Source organism: Harpia harpyja, chromosome 21 (assembly GCF_026419915.1).
Source record: "Harpia harpyja isolate bHarHar1 chromosome 21, bHarHar1 primary haplotype, whole genome shotgun sequence".
Classification (NCBI taxonomy): domain Eukaryota; kingdom Metazoa; phylum Chordata; class Aves; order Accipitriformes; family Accipitridae; genus Harpia; species Harpia harpyja.
In genome coordinates, this window is record NC_068960.1 from 18,767,805 (window position 1) to 18,790,324 (window position 22,520).

A 22,520-nucleotide genomic window follows, 5' to 3' on the forward strand; every position below is an offset into this window, starting at 1 on the left:
CAGGGCCGGGGGTGGGTAGAGATGGAAACCCAGTAGTGTTGCAACCTGCAGAACAAACCTGGGGAGTCTGGAGCTTGCTGTATTGCAGAAGGATTTTTATATTAATTGTTGCAGCATAGCGTATGGTGAAAGGCATTTAGTGATGCTTAAAGGTGCTTCAGAAATCTTTGATTTTGCTCTTGGACTTCTGCGCTTTGGCTTTTTCTACTTGGTTATAAGTTCTCAATCATACCAACAGTAGAGCTGGCATGCTAATCTTAACTGTTGTGTGCAGCTGTGGCTCTTCTGGCTGCTGTGAGCAAATGCTAGCTATTCCAAGAGTCATCACGGAGGGGAGAAAGAGGGTTGTGGTGGTGCTTTCTGATCTAGCGAGGAAGAAGCAGTGCCAGTATCATTCCTGATGTCCTCATGTACCAGTGGAAATGTGGCTTGCCAACTCTTCCCAGACAGTGTGATACAGAAGGTCCTTCATGAATAGTTTCAGACCATCTACAGGAAGCCATAATCAACATTGACAAATGCTCCCATCTTACAGCAAAGCTGTAGCCCTAACAGAATAATGAATATTGTTGAGTTCTGCTTAGGCAGGTGATTTGAGTAGTTGCTGTTTCTCCTGTTCAGGGCTTCTTAGTATGCAGGAAGGTGGTGGCTTTTTTGGCAGCTCAGCAGACTGAGATGTAGACTTTGCTCTACCTCACGGCTTGCTTGATTGCTGCAAATACCTTACCTGCCTCAGGTCATTTTGATGGGGTTGTGCAGCTGCTGGAGGAGTCTGCCCTACCTGCCAAAATGTTTATCAAAAGCTTGGTGATAAATAACCCCCCTGCAGTGTGTTATGCTGTTGGGAAATGGTTTGGCAGCAGGACGTAATTGCCCATGAGCCAAGGTTTGAGGTGCCAGCTGGAAAGCCATGACCAACCGTAGCTCCAGGAGAGCAGGCAGGAGAGACAAAGTGTTCTGGTTGCTGTCAGTGCTGCATCTTTTGTTTATGGTTTACTTTGTCCTGTGGGCCAGAGAAATGCAGTCTGAAGGGTCTTTCAGCCTTATTCAGCAATAGCTTTTTTCCATCGGTGGAGAATACCAGCGAGTGACGCTTTCCTGGCCACCCTGTCATCTGCCTGCACTGCACCGAGCTGAGGTCTTTGGCAGTTGTGCAAGAACTTGCTTCTTCCCAGCAGTGTTCTTGTTTGCTTGTGCAAGTGGCTGGAGATCCAGCTCCTAAAGCATACGAGAAGCTTCTTTGGAGGAGTCTGCTCTGCAGTGATGGGTGAGCATGCTGCTTCTCTCTCACTTTTAAAAGGTTATTGCTTATAAGCCTGGTCTAAACCTGCAGCAAGCAGAGAGAGATGATACTTCAAACCTGCTGCCCCCCCCCCCCCTTCGTTATGTGGACAGATTTTTGTGTAAGCTCCTGCTGAAAACAAGTTTGGGTTTTGGCAGAGTAAGTGTCTACGTGTGCTGCTCGATACAATAACAGATGATCTCTCTGTGTTCCTTGTTCTCTACACAACGTACTCACGTGGAAATTTCTGTTGCTGGTATGCTTACGGTCGTGCCAATCCCAGTAGCGTGGAACTAAAACAGAGTGGAAATGAACTTTGAAAATCAATTGTGAAAAGCCCTGAGACAGGTCTGGGGATGAGTCCAGTTGTCTTCTACCTCACACAGAAGCCTGTAGGCAGGTTGAGGAGAAGAAGAAGAAAGGCTGTTGGAGGGTTGGTGAGGGGTCCAGAATACCCTTGATTTGAGAACCTGAGTATGCAGCTTTTCACTTCATGCTGTGGGAGCCTGGGGTGCATTACGCTTACAAAGGTGCTTTGTGAAACTAAAAATTGAGAAGTATGGAGATATTACGGTGTTGACAGCCATCTAGGCACTTAGAGAACAATTTAGGCTGCAAATGGGAAACTGTTCATTTGTCTAGTTGAGTAAATTAAAATTCTGTGCACATTATTCCAAAGGAGACTTTTTTAAAAAAAAAAAAGAAAAAAACGACAGATCTTACTTGGAACTGTCTGCAGAGATGGAGCCAGCTCCCTGTCTGCGTGCATGTCTGTGTACTGTTCTCTCTAGGGGAGAAAATGGTAATGACAAAGTGTATTTGGGATGTGTGCTCTAGAAACGTGGTGTCTGGAGCATGCCAGTGCTACTTGGAAAAAGTACAAGGTTATCTGGCAGCACCATGAGCTGGCCAGAGGTTTTTAAGACTGCTTCCTCCATCTTCTGCTGAGTTACAGTAAAGCTGGTCTTAATACCCATGCTGGGGAGGATGAGGACAGAAGCAAGGCATTAGACAGCTTGGCCCTGATGTCTTCTGACCTTTTGGAAGCTTTCCTTGACAATCTTAACCGTAAATGTGCATGCATGGAGCTGTGTTATGACTTGGAGGGTAAGCTGGCAGACAGTGTGTTGCATTTAGAAATCATGGTCTTGACCTTCCACTGGGCTCCTGAGAACTTGGGTCTGCATTTTTGCTGATGTTTTATCCTTACTCATATTTAAAGAAGATCTAGGCTGTGGCTGCCAGCAAGCTTAAAAACTCTCTCCTGCTAGAGCATATTTCTGGCAGAAGCAGTCTTCACAAACTAGATCTTGGGTCTGTTTCTCTTGGCTAAAGGAATTTGTCAATCCAGAAATAAAATAAGTAGACTTCATTTAACTTGCTGGCAGTTTGTCTTGGAAGGGGGTCATCAAACTTTTTGCTTTGTTATTTCCTGACTCTCACTCATTCACACGTGCAGCCTTGGAAGCTAGAAGTCAAAACAAACATAACAAAAAGAGGGGGGGGGAAGAAAGCTCAGAGTCTCTTCCCTCCAAAGAGGGAGGAGTGTCTGTCCATCCCGTCCCGTCCCCCGTCCCAAAAAAAAAAGGCACTTAAAATGTGATGTATCTGGTAGTAGGTATTTGCTTGATTGGGTTCTTGAAAAGCAGTATCTTTGGTTTTGTGGAATTTTTTAATTATGGAAAATCATTAGTTCCTCCTTACTTTTTCCTACCTAAACCTAGGAGAAACTGATTCTCTTCTCCTCCAAAACAAAAACAACCTTCAATTCTTTTTGAGTATGAAGTTTTCTGATTGTTCTAAAAATGACACTGCAAAAATTTATGGAGTCTAGGCGTGAGCTCCAGACTTTCCTTGGAGGAAACTGAAGATGCATGTGCCCCCTCCGCCAAATACTCCTGCAATTATGAAAACTTATCGTCAGGTCCCTCAGAACAACCAAACTTTGAAGGGCTCGCTCTTCATGTTGGACTGTCAAACATGAAAACCAACCCACCATGCAAGACTTGCCTTTTGTACTCTCTCCCCTTCTTTTTTTGTACAGTTGAGCCTCTCTGCAAATGGTACACACACAGATGCTTAGATGTTGGAGGGTCAGCAAGGACAGAAAAAACAAGCTTTTCCTGGAGAGCAACTGCCTGGGGTGGAACAGCTGTGCAAGGAGGTTGGGGAGCTCAAGAATCAAATTGTTCTAACCGCGACTTTTAAAAACGAAGACATTGGGCAGGCTTTTTGAGAGCCTTTTTATTCTGAAAGAGCTGTGAGAGAAAGGCAAACAGTGTTGAGGCACACCCAGCATACTCGGAGAAAGGCTGCTTTTCCAAGTGGGGGGAACACTTCAAGTGTCAGCTCAAGATAGGACTTTATTATGAGGATTCAAGTGCCTTCGTGGCTCAGATGTCTTGGCATTTATCATGCCCGTGTGCTCCAGATCTCATGCTGATGATTGCTTTTTCATAAACTTGAGGTATATCATGTACATGGCTTCTGTACAGGCTTCCCCCAGTTCATCATGGGCTTTGGTAGCAGCAAATATTGTAAAGCTGTGTTTCAGGAGGACTGGGTAGTTTGTGTTTCCCATCTGTGTAGTGGATCTTCCATTTCAGTGAATTAAAGGAGCAACTCCACTGGTATGTGAGGGTGCTTGATGGTCTCTGACTTGTACCAGGACAGATGCTAGGCAGTTTGTCAGCTCACTCCTTCACTGTGCTGTATCTAGGCATCTTCTAGGGAGGACTAGGCTGCCAGCTGAGACTTTCCTTTGCCAACTTGAGATCTCTTTTGCTTGCACTGGGGACTTGCTGTAGGGACGGCTGTTCCTGGAGGACACCCCTGATTCAGAGAAGACTGGTTCTGCTGAGCGTGCTGCTAAATGATCTGTAATCCTGGAGTCTAGCTCGGGCTGGTTTGTTTTGCCTTTAGCTTAGTCTTACTGTTGCTGGGTTACCTTTCACTCGGCACTGTGTTCCCAGCTGGGGTGCCTCCTCTCACAGTGCAAGATCATCTGTTCCTCTGTAGTTCCCATTTCAGGGCATCTTCAACTGCAATTCTGTGAAGTAATCTTGAAGTGCCTGTTGTCACTTGAAATGTCCTTGATTGCAAAGCAGAGAGTGACAAGAAGTCAGAAAAATCATGGGAGAGTTGCAGAAAGGCTGCTGCTTAAGACAATTCTCTAAATGCTGTATGTGCCCAACCGGTACTGAGAGGCAGCTCCTGATGTGTTGACTTGTGTGCCTGCAGGGCCGTGCATAGCCTACTTTCCTTGTGTCTGTCCTCAGAAATACTTTGATTCAAAAAAAGCTCACTTGGTAGGAGTTGCTGCAGACTAGAATGGTGGCCAGCAGTCTGGTCGTGGTCCTGCGTCCTGCTAGCTGAGCTCAGGGTGAGGGGGGAGACTCTCTGAGGTGCTGCTCCATGTCATCACAGCTGCAGGCACAAGCTTCCCTGACATGAGCTGTGCCTGTCCTGGTTGCCAGCATCATTGTGGTGCACCTTGAGAGGTGACTGGGAAGTGAGTTGTGGATGTGGGTGGTGTTCAGGGAAGATGGAAGTGGGCCTGAGGATGCTGTAGGTACCTGTTGCCAGAAGAAAGGGCCTGGAGGAATGTCTCACAGCAAGACCTTTGATCTGACTCTCTGGGGTTTGCCAGTATCGCTGTACTATGTTCGTTCTCTGCCAGTGCAGCAGTGACAATTAACAACACCGGCTGCCTTCAGCAAAGCCCAGCGTGGATCCTGGTCATGAGGTCTCAGTCCTGCAGAGATGCTGTGTTGCTTATTGGCATCACTCAACTTTTTCTTTGCCAGCAAAGAGACGACAGAATGAGACAGGTTCTGGAGAGGGAAAACATGCTGAAAACATGCTTCATGAACTTCGTCATGTTCTGCTACCATCCTACCACTGAATGCAGCTGGTTTTGTGTAAGGGGAAAAGAAAAAGACTGTTTCTGCCTCAGTGAGTTTGTATCAGATTTGTGGCAGGAGGAGGGTGTGTTTTGTTCCTCCAGATACACAGTCACCAAGGCAGTTCCTCCTCCTGCGTAGAGACTGTTGCTTTGGAAATGATTTGGTGGATGTTCAAGCCAAAACAGGAGTAAAACTTTCCCTAATAGTCTGGGACTGAGTTATTACAGACCTGGTGTCTCAATTTTTGCCCTAGCAAGCATACAAATAGTGCAGCTGGAGCAATGTTCTCTCTCTTGGCCTTTTGGTTTCTGCATATGGAGGCAGTTTTTCAGGTGTGTCTCCCTTTCATTTTGCCTACTATGAAACTTCTTGACTGCTCCTGATTTTCTTCCACCAGGGAATTCTCTTGGTGTATGACATCACTAATCGCTGGTCCTTTGATGGGATAGACCGATGGATAAAGGAAATAGATGAGGTAAGTTGAATGGAAGAACACATGCAGTGGCCTATAGCAAAAATTTGGGGAGGTATCACCTGAGGTGCCACCTCTGATACGGGGACAAGAATGGCTCTGCTATGGAGAGGAAATGATGGCAGTCCACTAATAAGCAAGGAGACAGTGTCTGCCCTCCACCTCTGTATAAATCCAGAGTAGTAGGAAAGGGCTTGGGAATGGTCAAGAAAGATAGGAAGCTTCCCTCTAAATCAGACTGTAGCGGGGATAAATTAGTCTTCCTTGTCATGTAGGAGTCCCCCTCGGTCACAGAGCAGTTTCTATTTCTTTGCCCTTCACTGCTGTTGCCGGTAAGCAGAATACTGGGTGTAGGCTGCCCTTGCTAAGGACAAGCTATGATTTCTCCACTTCTTTCCTTGTTTAAGCATGCCCCAGGTGTCCCTCGGATCCTGGTGGGAAACAGGCTTCACCTCGCCTTCAAGCGGCAGGTGCCAACGGAGCAGGCCCGGGCTTACGCGGAGAAGAACTGCATGACGTTTTTTGAAGTCAGCCCCTTGTGCAACTTCAACGTCATAGAGTCCTTTACGGAGTTGTCCCGTATCGTCCTCATGCGGCACGGCATGGAGAAGATCTGGAGACCCAACAGAGGTCAGTAGCGAGGGAGATGCTCCATATGGGGAAGGCACGAGAGCTGGCTGGGCTGAAATGGAGGGATAGGACTGACTGCCTAGGTGGCAGGTGTGTTTATTAGTAACTGTGGGATCTGAAAGCACCTGACATGGTGAAATGCCTCAGGTCGGACAAGCTGAAGCTGAGCCACAGCAAGCTGCCTGCACGCCTTCAGGAACCCGGCAGGCAGCGGTGAGGGACGGGCAGCTCCAGAGGGCAGTTCAGCATGTCTAGGATCTGAATTGCTCCAGGGCATCCTACACCTCTCCACTTATTCTGGATGAGGCTGAGGGCAATTAAGCTCACAGCTTGAAAGTACTTCAATCAAATGGCTGTGTGGGATGAATCTAGGCGTAAGCACCTCTGTCCTTACCCTTGCCTGAGCCTGCATCTCCTGTTTTGGAGGGATGTGGAAGCAGAGTGAGCCCAAGGAGCTGAAAGGGACTAAATCACATCCCTGCTGTCGGTGTGCAGCAGTGGGCTGGGGTATTCCATATATCCAGGCACACGTGCTGCAGTGTGGCAAACTGCAAGCAGATTCCACATTACGTCTCAGCCTGTTGCATTTGAAGAAAAATAGTCTTAGGTCCCATGTTCCTGGGTGGAGGTAGCAGTGTGCCCCATTGGCAGTCTGAGCAGCAGGAGACTTGCACTCCTGGGGTGACCTGCCTTCATATGGATCCTCAGCTCCTGCTCACGAGGGAGGGAAAATCCTGTTTGCCAGCCCCAGTCACCAAATTGTCTGCCTGGGCTCCTGCCCCTGACCTGGCTGCCAGGTCATCCATCGTGGATGGATGGCGAGCAGGAGGAGCTGCATGGCATTTGCAGACCTCTCCTGAACATCCTCCGGAGGCAGGACTTGTACCTGCTGGCTGCCTGCTTGGGAATAGGGGCTGCCTGCTTGGGAAAGGCAGCGTGGCTTTCGCGGCAGGCTGGAGGTGAAAGCGTGCCCTCGTGTGGCTGCTTGCTGGGAAATCCTCTCCAAGTAGACTTCCCAGAGCAGGCTCACATGATGTACACTGAGCTAAGAGGACACTGGGAAGCCTGAAAGGGCAGTCGTCTTCTGGCTTGCGGGATCTCTGTTGCTGCAGGTCTTCTGCAGAGAGCCAGCCCTGTGGCTGCTGCTCTCTTAATAGGTCCCAAGTGAGACTGTCCTGCTTCGGGGCTTGCTGACCCTGTTGCCTCCTTCCCTGGGCACATCCTTCTGGTTGCCAAACGATGGCCTGAGAAGCCAGGTGTCTGGCAGGAATGTGAACAAGGCACTGCTGCAGAGAGAAGGGGTGGCAGTGTCTAAGCCCTGTGTTGACACCAAAGCTGCTGTCTCGCAAACCACTAACCTCCAACAGCAGAGCTTACCTGGGGTTTCCTAAGCTTTTGTCCTAACTAATCTGCTTTCTATTCAAGGCACCTATGCAATCATTATTAATGCCTCTCCCCAAAGGAGCAGGAACTGCGCAGCATAAGGAATAGTTGTGGGGAGAAGGCAGCCCTTGAAATCTCTTGGCCTTTGACCGTCTTGTCTTTTCTCCCACCAGTGTTCAGCTTACAGGACCTGTGCTGCCGAGCCATCGTTTCCTGCACCCCAGTCCACCTCATCGACAAGCTGCCGTTGCCCGTCACCATCAAGAGTCACCTGAAATCCTTCTCGATGGCCAACGGGATGAACGCGGTGATGATGCACGGCCGGTCGTATTCCCTGGCCAGCAGTGGGGGTGGGAGCAGCAGCAAAGGTAACAGCTTGAAGAGATCCAAATCAATTCGTCCGCCCCAGAGCCCCCCACAGAACTGCTCACGCAACAACTGCAAGATCTCTTAGCAGGATGGACGTGCCGTGAGCTTCTAACGTATCCACACCCACCCACCGATGTACAGCTGTTTGCACACTTAACCCTTTTCGACTGGATCCTTTCGGATGGGCCGCGGTTACTTTTCCGACGGCACGCACAAGCGTTAGGAATGGGCTCACGTTTTGGCTTCGCATAGGAAGCGTGGTGCCGGCTGGATCTCACAGCGCTGGCGGGGAGAGGACTCTGCCAAGTGACCCTCCAAGAATGCTTTGGGCTTTGCCTCTTGGCCTGGGGTGGAAAATTCAGCAGCTGCCGGGTTGGGGAGGGGGGAAGGGGAAAAAAGCTCATCCAGTCTCAATGGAGAAATGGATTTAATGGAAGATTGAGAGGCTTAAGGGAGTAGGCAAGGAGAGTCTGTGCTGCAACTTTAACTCTTGGACTCCTGAACAGATTGCTGGTGCAATAGTGATCATTGGATGTAGAAAAATAAGAAATGGGGACAGGGGACTAATGACAGTTTTCACCAGGATGTTAACCTGCTGTTGCCAAAAAAAAAAAAAAAAAAAAAAAAAAAAGAAAGAAAACAAGGCAAGGGGAGGGAAGCAGTCTGCTTGCCTTCTTCGTTTATTTATGTAAATATTATACATATATATATATATCACTTGTTTTTTAAGGTTTTTTTTTAAGAAGCAGTCAGGGAAAATTTTATGCAGCCATGTAAATACAAGCACTGGATTAACTTTCCCAGTGTCAGCAAAGGGGAGAAGTGGAGGATTTTCTGATGAAAATATACAGATGCTTTAAGAGACTTTCAATCCCCACCAGGGCTTGTGCTGGTTTTTTTTAAATACTACGTATGCAGAAGGAAAGAACAATTTGTGTGTAACATACCCCAAGCTGCTCTATTCTGATCATTTGCTAAAACTTGTGAGTGCTGAAGGCAGGGTGGGACGTAAGTGGATCGAGGGACAGAGTGGAGAGGCCAGGGTCTCGGGGTTTGTTTTTGGCAGGCAGGATGAAGAGACAGCTCTGAGGTCAGACTGATGCCTTGCTCACTTCGCACCTTCTGATCCATGGCTGATGGGGGACTGAGGAGCAGAAGGTAGAAGCATCGCACCTAAAGCAGAGGAAGAACGCTGAATTTTGTCCCTTATTGCTGCAAAACCTCGGCTGTCGCTTCCAGAGCCCTCCATCTGCGATGCCACCCCGTGTGACAGCCCCGGAATCCTGGCTGCTTCTTGCTTTGCTTTTCCAAGGACATTCTGCCTGAGCTAGCGTTGCTGTGGCTTCTCCTAGATGAAAGTGGGGAAAGGACAGGAGCAGCTTTTCCCACTGGAGTGTGAAGGAGCCAGGGACTGGGAAGGTGAAAGAGGTTTGTGTGGGGAAACAGTGGACCCCAGCCCCCAGGTCCCATTGTGGCAAATGCACGTGGCTCTTGTGGCAGCACCAGGAAACTGGGAAAGCAAACTGCTTTGCTCGGTAGGACTGCTCCTGGATTTTAGAGGGGCGTGCGTGCTCAGCGGCAAGAGCTTGAGATGTGCATGTGCTGTGGGAGAAGATCTTCTGTCAAGCAAGGGCATGCGCTTCCCCGGCTTTGCCCCATGGCTGATCTGTGCTGGAAATTCACCTGGAAACTTAGAAATAACACCTAGCCCTTATTCCAAAAGCTAAGCGGGCCTTGGCAGTGGGACTAAGCTATGTTGACAGATTCTCATAGGTGGCCAGGACGTGTAGATTTTGAGTAGCATAGTAGAAAGTGAACTGCTTTTCCTTTTGCTGGGCCGGTCTCCTCAGTGAGGAGACCAGCCGGTACAGTGCTGCCATCTTCCTCCTGGTGTTAGCAACTCCTCAAGGCCTGGGCTTGCTCTTCGCCCCCCAAACCCCAGAGCAGCTTGTTGCATTGCGTGGGCAGAATGAAGCCGCAGCGGCTCCTGCGCGGCCGACGTACCCGCTTTGTTCAGGCAGCGTGCAGGGGCGCATCCCTCCACGGGGACATCTTCTGAGCGGGCCTGGGAGGTGAAGGAGCCTTCCCCCTCCCCGCTCTGCAGAACAAAATACAATACAGGGGTAGGACTCTTGGCTCATCTTTAGCGTGCTTTACTGCCCAGCTCAAATGAGCGAGGAGAGAATTAAACCCCAGGCAGATGGAGGGGGGAGAAGAATCCTTTGTAGTGGTGGTTTGGCTCAAGAGCAAAGCTGCAGCCAAGCTCGGCGCGGTGGCACGAAGGCCGGGGGATTTCGAGAACCTGTCTGGGATGGCTGGCACCTGTTTCCCATCACTTAACACACAGCAGAAGACAATCGCTGGCTCAGCAGCCTGGGGATATACAGCCAACAGGTGATCGGCACCGCAAAAGGCGGCTTCTCCTGGAAAAACATCATCTGGGCACCACGGGGTCCCTTTGCTGGGCTGCTCCCGGGCACCGGTGTGTGGGGTGAAGAGGGACGAAGGTTTCCTTTCTGCAATCACAAAGCTGCTGCATGTCTAGAAAAACTTGATGTACCTCTGCTTGGTTTGGCTTTGCCATGTGTGACACCTCCCCATGCCTTTTTCCCTGCAGTTGATTTTCCACCCACCCCCCCCCCCCCCAAGGTCTCAACAGATCCAGTCTCCAGTGAGGATGAAAGATTTACTTAGAGGAATTGCTCAGCAAAAAACTTTTTTTTTTTTTTTTTAAATAATTTAAAAGGAAAAGATTCTTGCATCTGATGTCAACACTAGTCTGTAGCTGCTCTCCAACACTTGTACCATTCCTGAGTTGGTTTTTTTGGACTATCCTTTTATTTTTTTATTCCTTTGTACAGTCAATGTTGTTCAACTGATTATACATGGTTTTGTTTTGTATAAATTAAAGTCTTTTTTTTGTTTTGAACTACCAGTTGAAAGGTGGAGAAGTTCTATTAATTTTTGCGTGAGCTGGGAAGAGGTTGAAGGGAAAAGGTGGTAGTTTTGCCCAAAACTGGGGATTTGGGGCTGCTTGCAGTGCAGGTGCTTATTGCCACTTCCAGATCATCCACAAAATAACTCCTGTTATGTTTTCTGGGGAGTCTTAGAAGTCATGATTCCTGGCTCTGGTGGCTTTTTGCCCTTCTCTATACATGCATAAGCTAAATCTGTTCTTATTAAAGTCTTGATTCTCACAGAATTGCTGGGGTTTGGGTGGTGGAGCTCTAAGAAAACACAGCCTAGTCTACAACACATTCAGTATTGTAGGTGGCTGTAGGAAGCCAGGCTCCTCACCAGCTTGCGTGGGGTTGTGCGCAATCCTTGGTACAGGGGGATGGGTTTTGCAAGTACAGTCGAAGCCTTAAATTGCCTCTTTGGGTCTGGGCAATCCTGGGGAGTGAGGACTTGAGTGCTGTGGCGGTTTTCACCCTTCCTACCCAGACTGGAACAAGCAGAAAGTCAGCCTGCGATAAATGTGACTTTGAAATGGAGATGATGCCGCAGGGAGCTCGGAGCATCTGTGTCACATTGGGCTGTCCCTGGGGTTGGTGTTGGGAGGCATCGGCTGGGGCCAGGAGCCCCAGAGAAGGGGGGTTTGCTCGTGGGGTGGAGGGAGACTTCTTGCCTGATCCTTTTCTCTCTTGCTCCCAGCCTACCTCCCCTTGACCTCCCTTTTCCCCTGCCTGCTCGCTTCCCTAGGATCAGATTTTCCACTTCGTACCAGACTGGCCATGCTTGTTTTAACAGCTTAAGTAGTAATTGCTGGGGCTGGGAGGGGGCAGGGGGGAAATGAGATAGTGTCTGCAGCCTGGAAAACCCTGGAGCTAAGGTGAAAGCCTGGTCAGGGAAGAGTCGTGGAGACTTTTTTTTTTTTTTTTTTTTTTCCCTTTTCAGGGGGGTTCTGGAAGTGTCTGTTCCCTCTCGCCAGCAGAGCTGAAACAAAGGCTGTGTGTGGTTTCAGGTGGGGTACGGACAGCCGGAGCCCATTACGCTGGAGCAGCAGGGGCTGGCTTTGCTGCAGCTGTCTCTGCTTGGGAAGAGCAGGGCAAGAAAACAGGCTGCACAGCCTGAACATCGGGGGAAAGGCTAGAAGAGCTTTAGGGGTCCCTGTTCCTTGGAGAAAGAGGAGGGAGCAGGTTGCTCTGGGCTGATTCAGGTCTCTCCTAGTTGAATGTGTTTCTCTGAACCCACCTTCCTAATTTTAGGGTGTCTTGGGTTGGTCCCGCTGTCCCCTGTGGGGTTGTACCATGCAGGCTGTGAAGAAATGGTGACCTTCATCTGACTGCACCCCAGATCCTTGAAAATGAGGATGCACCTACCCATGGATGCATTGGTGGGACAGGAGTACTCCCTGGGTGCAGGGTGTTATCGGGGCAGGGGGGGACATGGTGCTGTGCCCTTCCCTCCAGGACAAGGTGCTGAGCTGCTTCCTGTGCTCCCTTGTCTTGAAGGGAGAGGGTCAGCCATAAAACACATCCATGCCTCGGATCTTTGAAAGCAACCCCCCAAGAATCCCTGTTTTGGTGTGCAGCGGGTGCTTGGACATGCGGAGGCAGTTTTGGAAAGACTGAAGTTACGGCTGCTTTAAGCCATTAGATGGTGAAAGTCTGTAGTGGGCTTGGTCCAGGTTGGGGAGAGTTGCTTTTTTTTTTTCCATCTTCTGCTGAAGAAGCACTAGAAGAGGCCAGGCAGGGGTGCCCAGGCATTGGTGAGGGTGTCTAGTCATTGGGAACTGCATTTCCAACCACACGGCATCCGGCATCCCTCTGGCTGGCCTCGCACTGCTGAGGCAAAAGTTCCCGGCAGGCGCTTGTCCCGGCCTCACTGCTTTTGATCTCGGTGACGCGGGGATGAGGTATCTCGGGGTCTGGTGTGACACATGGGTCACCCCTCAGGGACTGCTTCTCTGGCTCTGGAGAGGGGCCACCGGGGCAGGAGTCAACCCAAACTCCAGCACCGGCGTCGTCTTAGACCATGTTGCTGTGACCCCATGGACCCCGGTGTGGGGATGGGTGAAAGCTGGACTCCAGATATTCTCCCCCCCTCCTTCCCTTCCCTCCTGCACCAGCACCTTCGGAAGGACCCTGGAGCAGACTGAAGTGGCTCTATGCCCCCAGACTGCATCCTTGGGGAGCGAGGTGCCATGACAGCCTGCCATGCTGCCTCCCAGCAGGAGCGAGGTGCGTTTGGGTGTTGGGGATCCCCATGCCTAACGCTGCTGCAAGCAGCCGATGTCTGGGGTTGGCTGGGTGGATCCGGGGGGCTCCGGGCTGCCGGGGCAGGCAGGGTACGGGCCCTGGCAGCTCCCAGGCCAGGCCATCCTGATGCAATTCCCTGTTTGCAAAACACCTCATCAACCTCCCCATGAGTGTCCCGGGGCAGCATAACCTCCCCTCCACATCCAGGGCTGGCCAGACCCTCAGGCAGTTGCTTGGCCGTGAAACCAGGGACCTTGGGCACGGCCATGGGACATGCTCCAGCTCTCCACACGTGGTCACGGCAAGTTGATGTCAGACCTGACCGTGATTTGGGATTTCAGGCCCCCGGGGAGCCGCAGCAGCGCCGTGGGCAGCACGGAGCCACCGGCAGCGCAGCCGTTTGCTGGCCCCGGCGGCTGCTCGGGCAGGGAAGTGCCGGCGGTTCCAGGTCGCGGTGCTGTGTCAGCGGCACCAGCTGGAGGTTAGCGTGCCGGGGCACTGGGGCTGTGTCCTGCTCGCGCCAGCGTGGCGGGTGTTGAGGACCCCCCCTGCAAAACGCCTGGTCCGGTGCAACAGGGCTTCCCCTCAGGAGCCGCGGACTGGGGAGCACCAAACCATTACATGCAAAAACACCTCTGGGGCATGGGTGGGTTGGGTTCCCTCCCAAAAATGTCTATTGCCCCCTTCACCACTTGCACCCCCCCAGTTTGCAGCCCTGCAGAGGGGAGGCCGGAGGTGCTGAGCTGCCCCCACCGGGGCAAAACCACCCTTGGGTGAATTTGCTGCTTCCCAGGAGCTGCAGACCCCCTGCCTTGGGCGCTGAGTGGGTCACGGCTCTCGCCAGTGCCGGAAGAGTTAATGCTCCCAAAATGCAGTGAAATGTTCCTGCTGCAGGTCAGTCTCCACTGGGGATTAAGGAAATCTGGCCGGGGAGCCAGGGCTGGCTCCTGCCAGTTTAGGGCCGGCTGCGGGACGTGCTCAGGGAGGCAGCGGCGGGATTGAAGCCCAGGCACAGCGTGTCGGAGCGCTCCCGCTGGGGTCTGGCACGGCCAGGCGCTGCCTTCCAGCTCAGAAAAAGACAGCCAGGCTGTAAATCAGCGGGGAGGGAGGGCTGGGAGCCACCGCCGGGCTGGGTGAGCCCCTCCAGGGGGGCTGGGTGGGCACCCACCCTGCCAGGCGAGCTGGGGGGTCCTGTGCCAGGCAGCGCTGCGCGGCACTCATGGGATGCTGGGTGGCGAGCGAGGATGAGCAGGGTGGACACATGCTGGCACCCTGGCGTGTGTCCAGCCCGGCTGCCTTTGCCCGTGGTGCCAGTGGGTGCCAAGAGGCAAGGTGCGGGCTGAGGGGCTCCCAGGCCAGCCCGGTCCCCGGCAGCCCCGCAGCGTGGGCTCTGCGCGTCTCCCCGCCGGTGGCCCTGTCCGAGTGGACCACAGGCTCTGGCTGTTTTCTCATCCTGCAGGAATTCAGCTCCGTGGGCTGGGCGGGTTTTTCTGTGTCCGCCCCCCCCCTCCCCTTCACTCTCCCTCTTTGGAGACTTTCTGCATTCTGCCTTTGATCTCCCCCCCCGCCCCGTGTTTGCCCAGCCGATCGCTGGGCTCGCCGGGGTTAGAGGCTGAGGTCAGCGCCTTTCCCATTCCAAACACCCAGAAACATCAGTGGGAAGGGAGGGGATTCAGATTACAACCTTCCCGTCCTCCCCTTCCACCCCACTCGCCCCGCTCGCCGTGCCGGCGGGGAGCCGGCGATGGACTGAGCCCCTCTTGCCGAGGGACGCCGCTGCCACCGTGTCCCCGGTGCCCCGAGAGCCGAGCGACGGCGATGGATGGAGGTGGCGGGCAGCATCGCCGGTGGTCCGGCTGGCGCTGGGCGTGCTGAAGGGCAGAGGTTTGGTCCTCTCCTCCTCCTCTTTGTCCCCCCTGCCCGCCCGCCTTCTCCCTCATCCCCTCCATCCTGAATGGGATTTATCCCAAGGCCTCGCCAGCGAGCCAGGCCGGCGGCGTGGGGCGGCCAGATGCCTCCTCGTGGGAATTTTGGCTGCCCGAGCCGGGGCCGGCGAGCGGGTGGGCGGCAGCGTGGTCCCCTGGGCGTCGCGCTCCTCCTGCCTTTGCTGGCGGCGGCGGTGGCCGGGCTGAGCCTGCAGCCAGGCAGGATGCGGCACCTGGGGGTCTGCCCCAACCAGCTGAACCCCAACCTGTGGGTGGACGCCCAGAGCACCTGCGAGCGGGAGTGCCAGGCCGACCAGGTGAGTGGGGTGGGGTGGAGGGGGGGCTGGGGAGGTGTGGGGATGGGGCTCTGGTGGGGGGCATCTCCAGGTCCCCGAGGGAGACCCTTTGGGGTCCTGTGCCCGGTGGCGCAGCCGGTTCAGTCGTTTTGGTGCAACAGGCTCAGCCCGGCTGCAGCTTTGCCCCCTCAAGCCCCTGCTGTCAACTGGCATGACGGGTGCCCCGGGGGCTGCTCCCCGGCCCCCCCAATAGGCAAAGAAACTGCTTGCTGCTCCCCCCACGTCCCCTCCCTCAGGGCATGCCCCGTGGCTAGGACACCCCCTCCATGTACCCCCAGGATGCTCCCACCCAGGCGAGGGGCTGGGATGAGGGGAATGCGTGTGCTGGGACAGGGACCCCCATCAGGCAGTGGACAGCCTCCCCCAGACCCCCCCTCCCCAGTTCTCTTCCCATGGAGCCCACCCATGGACTGGGCTGCCCGTCCCAGAGAGCCCCAGCTCCGGGCTCCACAGCGGTGAGCCGGGGCACCAGCACCTCCGCCCCGGTTAGGGCTGCCTGGACCCAGGGGGAGACTCCTTTGCAATTCATCTGTGTAATGAGTTCTGCCTCCCCTCAGCCAGCAAAAGCTGAGAGGGGCGAGACACTGTCTGCCAGGGGCAGAAGGGGGTGTCATCACTGCACTGCACCCCTAAGCATCCTGGGGGGATTGGGTGGGGGGAGGCTCGCTGAGGGCAGACTGCGGCCAGCGCAGCCGTGCCAGGGAGGTCTGCCTCTTACCCAGAGCCCAGTGATGCTGAGGGAGCACAGGGCTGCGTGGGGGAAACCTGCTCACCAGAAAGCCCTACAGCGGATGGGAGCAGCACCCACAGCCATGGCACGGCAGTGACCTTCACGTCCGTCCCCCCCCCCCCAATCTGCTCTCCCCTCCCCGGCCAGGACTGCGAAGGCTTTGAGAAATGCTGCACCAACGTGTGCGGGCTGAGGAGCTGCGTGGCTGCCCGTTTCGCCGACGGCAGCCTGCCGGCGCTGGCGCTGGCACCGGCGGCCTCGTGCGAGAGCTTCGTGTGCGCGCAGCAGGGCTCCGACTGCGACATCTGGGACGGGCAGCCCGTCTGCAAGTGCAAGGACCGCTGCGAGAAGGAGCCCAACTTCACCTGCGCCTCCGACGGCCTCACCTACTACAACAAGTGCTACATGGACGCCGAGGCGTGCCTGCGTGGCACCCGCCTCACCACCGTCCCCTGCAAGCACATCTTCACCTGGCCTGACACCAGCCCCGTGCCGCAGGAGACGACGGCGCGCCCCACGCCGGGAGCCGGCCCCGAGGTGCCGGTGCCCCCGGCCCTCTACAGCAACCCCTTCCACCAGTCGGTGCGCGCCGGTGGCACCGTCAGCTTCCGCTGCGACGTCAGCGGGCGCCCGCGGCCGGACATCACCTGGGAGAAGCAGAGCGAGCGGGAGGAGAACTTCATCATGCGGCCGGACCAGATGTACGGCAACGTGGTGGTCACCAACATCGGCCAGCTGGTCATCTACAACGCCCGCCACGAGGACGCCGGCATCTACACCTGCACGGCCCGGAACGCCGCCGGGCTGCTCCGCGCCGACTTCCCGCTGTCGGTGGTCAGGCGGGAGCCGGGGGGGACCCCGCGGGCCGGCAGCCCCCAGCCCTTCCCCAGTGCCGAGTGCCTGAAGGAGCCGGACCGGCGGCGGTGCGAGGCCCTGGAGGTGCGCTGGCACTTCGACGCCAAGCAGGGCTCCTGCCTGACCTTCCGCTACGGGGGCTGCGGGGCCAACAGGAACCATTTTGAGACCTACGAGGAGTGCCGGGCTGCCTGCTTGGGCAGCGCCCGCCCTACCTGCCTGCTGCCCATGGTGCAGGGTCCCTGCCAGAACTGGGAGCCCCGCTGGGCGTACAACCACCTGCTGAAGCAGTGCCACTCCTTCGTCTACGGCGGCTGCGAGGGCAACACCAACAACTTTGAGAGCAAGGAGACCTGCGAGGACGTCTGCCCTTTCCCCAAGAGCCTGCAGTGCAAGGCTTGCCGCCTGAAGAGCAAGATGGTGCTGAGCCTCTGCCGCAGCGACTTCGCCATCGTGGGGCGGCTGATGGAGATCGTGGAGGACCAGGACTCCGGAATTGCCCGCTTCGCCCTCGAGGACGTCCTCAAGGATGAGAAGATGGGCCTCAAGTTCTTCAATATCAAGTACCTGGAGGTGACCTTGACCGACATGGACTGGAGCTGCCCCTGCCCTAACATGACGGCGGAGGACGGGCCGCTCATCATCATGGGCGAGGTGCACGACGGCATGGCCACGCTGGACCCCAGCAGCTACGTCCGGGCGGCCAACGACAAGCGGGTGAAGAAAATCTACGAGCTGATGGAGAAGAAAACCTGTGACCTCCTGAACCGCTTCCAGGACTAGGGGAGAGCCGGGATGTGATGACATGGGGGGGGAGGCCACAGACCCACCATGGGGGGGGGGGGGGGGGCAGCCTGGGGGAATCCCCACACCAGTGCATGTATGTATCTAGGGGTTACCACTATTGTGTAGTTCCCCCCCAACCCCATGCTGAGCCCCAGCCCAGCTCCCACCTCCTCTGTAATTTATCTGCTGCATGCCCCCCCCCCGCCTCCCCGTGTACCCCCCAGCCCAGCCAGCAGCAATAAAGGACTGGGTTGGGTTGCAGAGGGGTGGGAGGTCTGCCAGGGTCGTCCCCCCCCCCCCCCCATAAAAACCTTCCCACCGCACTGAAGCCTCCAGGCCCAGTGTAGCACCCCTGGGTGCTCCTGGTGCAGGATCTGACCGCCCCATTGGTGCTGGGGGGGGATTGGGGATGTCCCCCTCCCCCAGTGTCAGTGCTGAAAGCATCAGGGAGCTGCTGGGGAGTTTATTGGGGAGAGCAGCAGCACAGTCCCAGGGCAGGGGGGAAGGGAGATGGGTCCCCCCGCCATTGGCACAGCATCCTCCAGGGAAACTGGCACCAAGCAAGAAGTCTCTCCCATGCCCGGGGGTGCTGTGCCCCCCCGCCATACCTATGCCCCCCATGGCAGCTGCGGTGGCTTCTCTGGGCCAGGCTGGGGCACCCCATTGCAAAGGGAGCCCCAAAGGGGCTGGGGGAGACAGACACCCCCCCCGCCCCATCCCAGCCCGCCAGCCAAGCCCAGCCCCAGCTGGGGTGAGTGGGGCACTGTCCCATCACTGCTGTCCCAGCCCCAGCTGGCACCAGCGCGGGGACAGTGTGACCCCTCGAGGAGGCATTAATGGGGGGGGGCAGCCGTGCCGGGAGGTGCCGTCGGGGCAGGTTACTGCTTGCGGAAGATGAGACTCTTGTTGTTGGCTGGCATGTCGACCTGGAAGCACAGAACTGGGGGTCGGGGGGGTCCCCACCAGTGGGGCGACCATCCCCCCCCCGACCCCAGCACCTACCATCCTCTCCAGACGCAGCCCGTTGGCCTCGGCCAGCTGCCGCAGCAGTGCCGTGTCCCGAAGGCCCCAGGCGGGATTGCTGCCGGGGAGGGAGGCGTGGGTCAGACAGACGGACATCTCACCCCTGCGCTCCCCGAAGCACCCCCATCTTCCAGGGGTGCCCCCAGGTGTGTGTATGGGGGGGCCAGGGGCTCCCCCCCCCAGCTGCTGCTTTAAGTCTTGGCTTGAAGGACCATGCCGGGAGGGAGCTAGCTCCCTGCAGCTGCAGGCAGCACAGGCAGGACAGGCAGACAGCATGGCCAGGCCAGGCCACCGGCAGCCCTGGGCCCCCCCTCCGGCTCCCCCCCTCCTACCTCTGCCTCAGGCTGCGGTCAAAGTCCACGTTGCTCTGGGGGCTGATCCGGCCATCCACGGCGTAGGGCTGCCGGGACACGAAGCCGGAGCTGCAGGCACGAGCCATTGTGTCCGTCCCCCCCCCAGTCCTCCCCCAGCCCACAGGCTGCTGTTCCCACCACACACAGAAGCCAAGCGAGAAGGGACACGATCCCCGAGAGGGACCACAGGTCCATCACCCACTGTGGGTCCTGTCACCCATCGTGGGCCCCCCCCAGACCCTGCCCTGGATGGGGCGAGGGAGGACAGCATCCCTCCCGTCCTGGGAGCACACAGCCAAAGCGGCCCCATCCAGGGCTCAGGCTCAGCATGTGCCCCAAAAGGCTGACACCCCCCAAACCTGAGCCCCCCCTTTCCCAGCCCCCCCCCCAAGCCATGCTGCCCTCCCATCCCCCCAGCATCCCCAGGGACACCCTGCACCGATCGGGATGCTCCTGCACCAATGGGTGTGCGAGCGAGCAGCACCTACCCCATAGGTGAAGAGCACTCCTCCAGGCTTCAGTAGCACCCCAGCACCCTTGAACAGGCCCTGGGGAAAGAGGGAGGTGGGGACCAGGCCAGGGAGCTGGGGGACACCCCCCGGGAGCCCCCTCCTCGGCCCTGGGACCCCCAGACCAGGGGATGGGGACCTGGTGAGGGCCGGCGTAGCTCCAGCCCTGCCGCACTCACCTCGGTGCAACGCAGCTCCGCGATGTGCATCATGTTGATGCTGACGAGGAGGTCGAGGGTGGCGGGTTGGGTGCCCCCCCACGTCTCCCAGCCCTGCGAGACGTCCAGCAGGATGGGGGGCAGCACGTTGGGCACCTGCATGGCCTCCGCGTAGGCAGCGATGCTGCGGGCACCAAACCCCACATCAACCCCAAGCCGGCACATCGCCTGCCCCCCCCCCCCCCCGAGCCCCCCACCAGCACCCGCTGCAGGCAGACCTGAAACCTGCCCATGCTGGCTGCCACCAGCATCTCCCAGGTGGAATCTCTGATGTCTAATAATAAGGTTGTGCTTGCAACACAGCCTGGGGGGGTTCTGCACAGGGCGAGGGGTCTGGTATCGCTGAGCTCTTTGCTTTGCGACAGGCAGCTGCCAGAGAACCTGTGGCACATGGACCGAGAGACCCCAGCGCCTAAAAAAAAAATCCCAATTCACTGTTGCCTCTCAGCAGGGCAGCCAGAGCACGCTGGCCTCCCAGCTGCCTGCATGCATGCTGCCTGCACCCACGTGCTCAGGCTGCCCGCACGCTGCCTGCACCCACACGCCCGCCTTGCCCGCAGCATTGTTGCCAGCACCCACGTGCTCAGGCTGCCTGCACCCACGTGCCCGGGCTGCCCGCAGCGCTGCCTGCACCCCTGCACCCAGGCTGCCTGCACACTGCCGGTACCGTGTGATTTTGGTGTGATTTATACCCTTTTTGGCGCATTCACCAGCCAGGTCTCAGTGCCCAAGGCAGCAGAGCAGGGAACTGCAGACTCCTGGCCCCAGCCCAGGCATTATTTTCAACCAGGGTGGTGCGTGCTGGGTGCCGCTGCCGGAGAGGTGACGGGTGGGAAGGATGCTGGCTGCAACCCCCCCGGACAGGCGCCGATTTTGGCACCTCCCCACCGGGTTTCTTTTATTTTCGGGAGGGAATTCCTCCCCGCACTGCAGAGCCGGGGATTATTTTTGTTTCCTGAATGGAAACCGAGCCCTCCGAGCCCGGCGCTGAAATGCCAGGAATGGGCATTTGGCCACGGCCAAACCCACACACACAGACGCAGAGCAAATAAACACAGCCCGACGCGGCTTGCCGGGGCAGTGTGATGCCGGGAGCGGGCTGTGAGCTACCCACCACGCGGGTGGGAGTCACTGCCGGCACCCTGGTGAGCTGGGCATTGGTCCTGGCATCACCGCGGAGCATCCCGGCCGTGCGTGGGTAACCGGAGGGTGACCGCCGCTCAGCAATGCATGGTTGGGTGCTTTGCAGGCAGGAATCGCTCTGTAACGGGGTGGGCTGGTGGAGAGTTAAATATTGGGGCTTTTCTGGGAAAAATAAAGTACTGAGCTGGGGAGCCTGGGCTGTTTGAGAGTTGGATATTGGGGATTTTCTGGGAAAAATAGAGCAAGTGCTGACTTGGGGAGCCTGGGCTGTCCAAGAGTTGAATTCTGTCTTTTTCCTGGAAAAAATAAAGCATCAAGCAGGGGAGCCTGGGCTGTTCAATATTGAGAGTTCAATATTGAGAGTTCAATATTGGGTCTTTTCTGGAAAAAAGTAAGCATCAAGCTGGGGAGTCCGAGTCATCTGAGAGTTGGCTATTGGGTCTTTCCTGGAATAAAATACGGCACCGAGCCGGGGAGCCCGGGCACTCTGGCCGTGGGTGCATCGGGAGGGGAGGGGGCTACAGGCTGTGCTCCCGAGGGACCCCCCCACCCCCCACCCCGTGCTCCCCCCTCACCTGCGCAGCGCCCGGGGCTCGATGTCGGAGGGCTGCCAGCGGGTCTGCGGCAGCGCCCGGGCAAAGTACGCGGCGTGGAGTCCCGCACCCGCCCCCACCTCTAGCACCCTCAAGACGCCGGATCCCGCGTGGGTGCCGGATCCCACGTACTGCCGCAGTACCTCCAGGATCGGGCCCTTGTTGCGCTCTGCCGCCGCCGTCGCTTGCATGGCTGGAGTGGGCGTTGGCCGTAGCGCGGGGACTACAACTCCCAGCTGTCCCCACGGGGATCCGCCCCCACGCGCCGTGGGTGGAACCACCCACGGGGGGGGCAGGGAAATAAAGAGAAAAGAGAAAGCCCTAAAAGCGTCTTGCGCCGCCCGGGAATCGAACCCGGGTCGCAAGAATGGGAATCTTGCATGATACCACTACACCAGCGGCGCCGCTGGGTGTGCTCCTGCCCCGCCGGTACTCAGCCTGCCCACGCGGGACCGCGGGGCGCGGGTGGGGGAAACTGAGGCACAACCCCCCCTGGGTGACAGGGCAGGTGACGAGCTGGTGATGGGGTCCCCTGGGTCACAGTCGCCTTTAAGTGCAGTAATGAGGGCTGACTCCTGTTAGTTTGGGGGAATCGTGTGGGGGCCAACGGCTGCTGGGTGCCCCCCTGCAAGGCACCCACGGGTGCCTGGCACCCTGCAGGATCAGGCTCTGCTTTGCAGGATGCTCTTTTGGGGGGCCGGGGGCCCCACCTCCCGCCCCGGCAGGGCTGTGCCACCACGGCCACGCAGCTCGTGCGGTGGAAAGGCCTAGGTCACCCTTGGGGGTG

The 22,520-nt window shown here is 56.6% G+C and overlaps 3 protein-coding genes and 1 non-coding gene across 4 annotated transcripts in view; 2 read left to right on the forward strand and 2 right to left on the reverse strand.

Annotated features, from left to right (window-relative positions):
- RAB40C (RAB40C, member RAS oncogene family) overlaps positions 1–10,983 on the forward strand; it is a 38,199-nt gene extending 27,216 nt beyond the window's left edge. Inside the window, exons 5-7 of the mRNA XM_052772688.1 lie at positions 5,585–5,662; positions 6,067–6,289; positions 7,846–10,983. Coding sequence (XP_052628648.1) covers positions 5,585–5,662; positions 6,067–6,289; positions 7,846–8,126 — 582 coding nt within the window. The 3' untranslated portion in view covers positions 8,127–10,983. The remainder of the gene's footprint in view (positions 1–5,584; positions 5,663–6,066; positions 6,290–7,845) is intronic.
- Positions 10,984–14,522: 3,539 nt separating this feature from the next.
- On the forward strand, positions 14,523–17,906 carry WFIKKN1 (WAP, follistatin/kazal, immunoglobulin, kunitz and netrin domain containing 1). Its single transcript, XM_052772970.1, has 2 exons — positions 14,523–15,484; positions 16,401–17,906. Exons 1-2 carry the CDS (start codon positions 15,197–15,199, stop codon positions 17,889–17,891), a joined length of 1,779 nt encoding a protein of 592 aa, XP_052628930.1. The 5' UTR covers positions 14,523–15,196; the 3' UTR covers positions 17,892–17,906.
- Positions 17,907–18,358: 452 nt separating this feature from the next.
- Positions 18,359–21,973, reverse strand: METTL26 (methyltransferase like 26). The gene is made up of 6 exons (XM_052772930.1): positions 21,716–21,973; positions 19,959–20,121; positions 19,759–19,818; positions 19,250–19,317; positions 18,897–18,975; positions 18,359–18,820 (listed from the first exon to the last, which is right to left on the reverse strand). Exons 1-6 carry the CDS (start codon positions 21,922–21,924, stop codon positions 18,773–18,775), a joined length of 627 nt encoding a protein of 208 aa, XP_052628890.1. The 5' UTR covers positions 21,925–21,973; the 3' UTR covers positions 18,359–18,772.
- Positions 21,974–22,066: 93 nt separating this feature from the next.
- Positions 22,067–22,137, reverse strand: TRNAG-CCC (transfer RNA glycine (anticodon CCC)). Its single transcript has one exon. It is a non-coding gene; the product is annotated as a tRNA-Gly (tRNA).
- Positions 22,138–22,520: the final 383 nt, after the last annotated feature.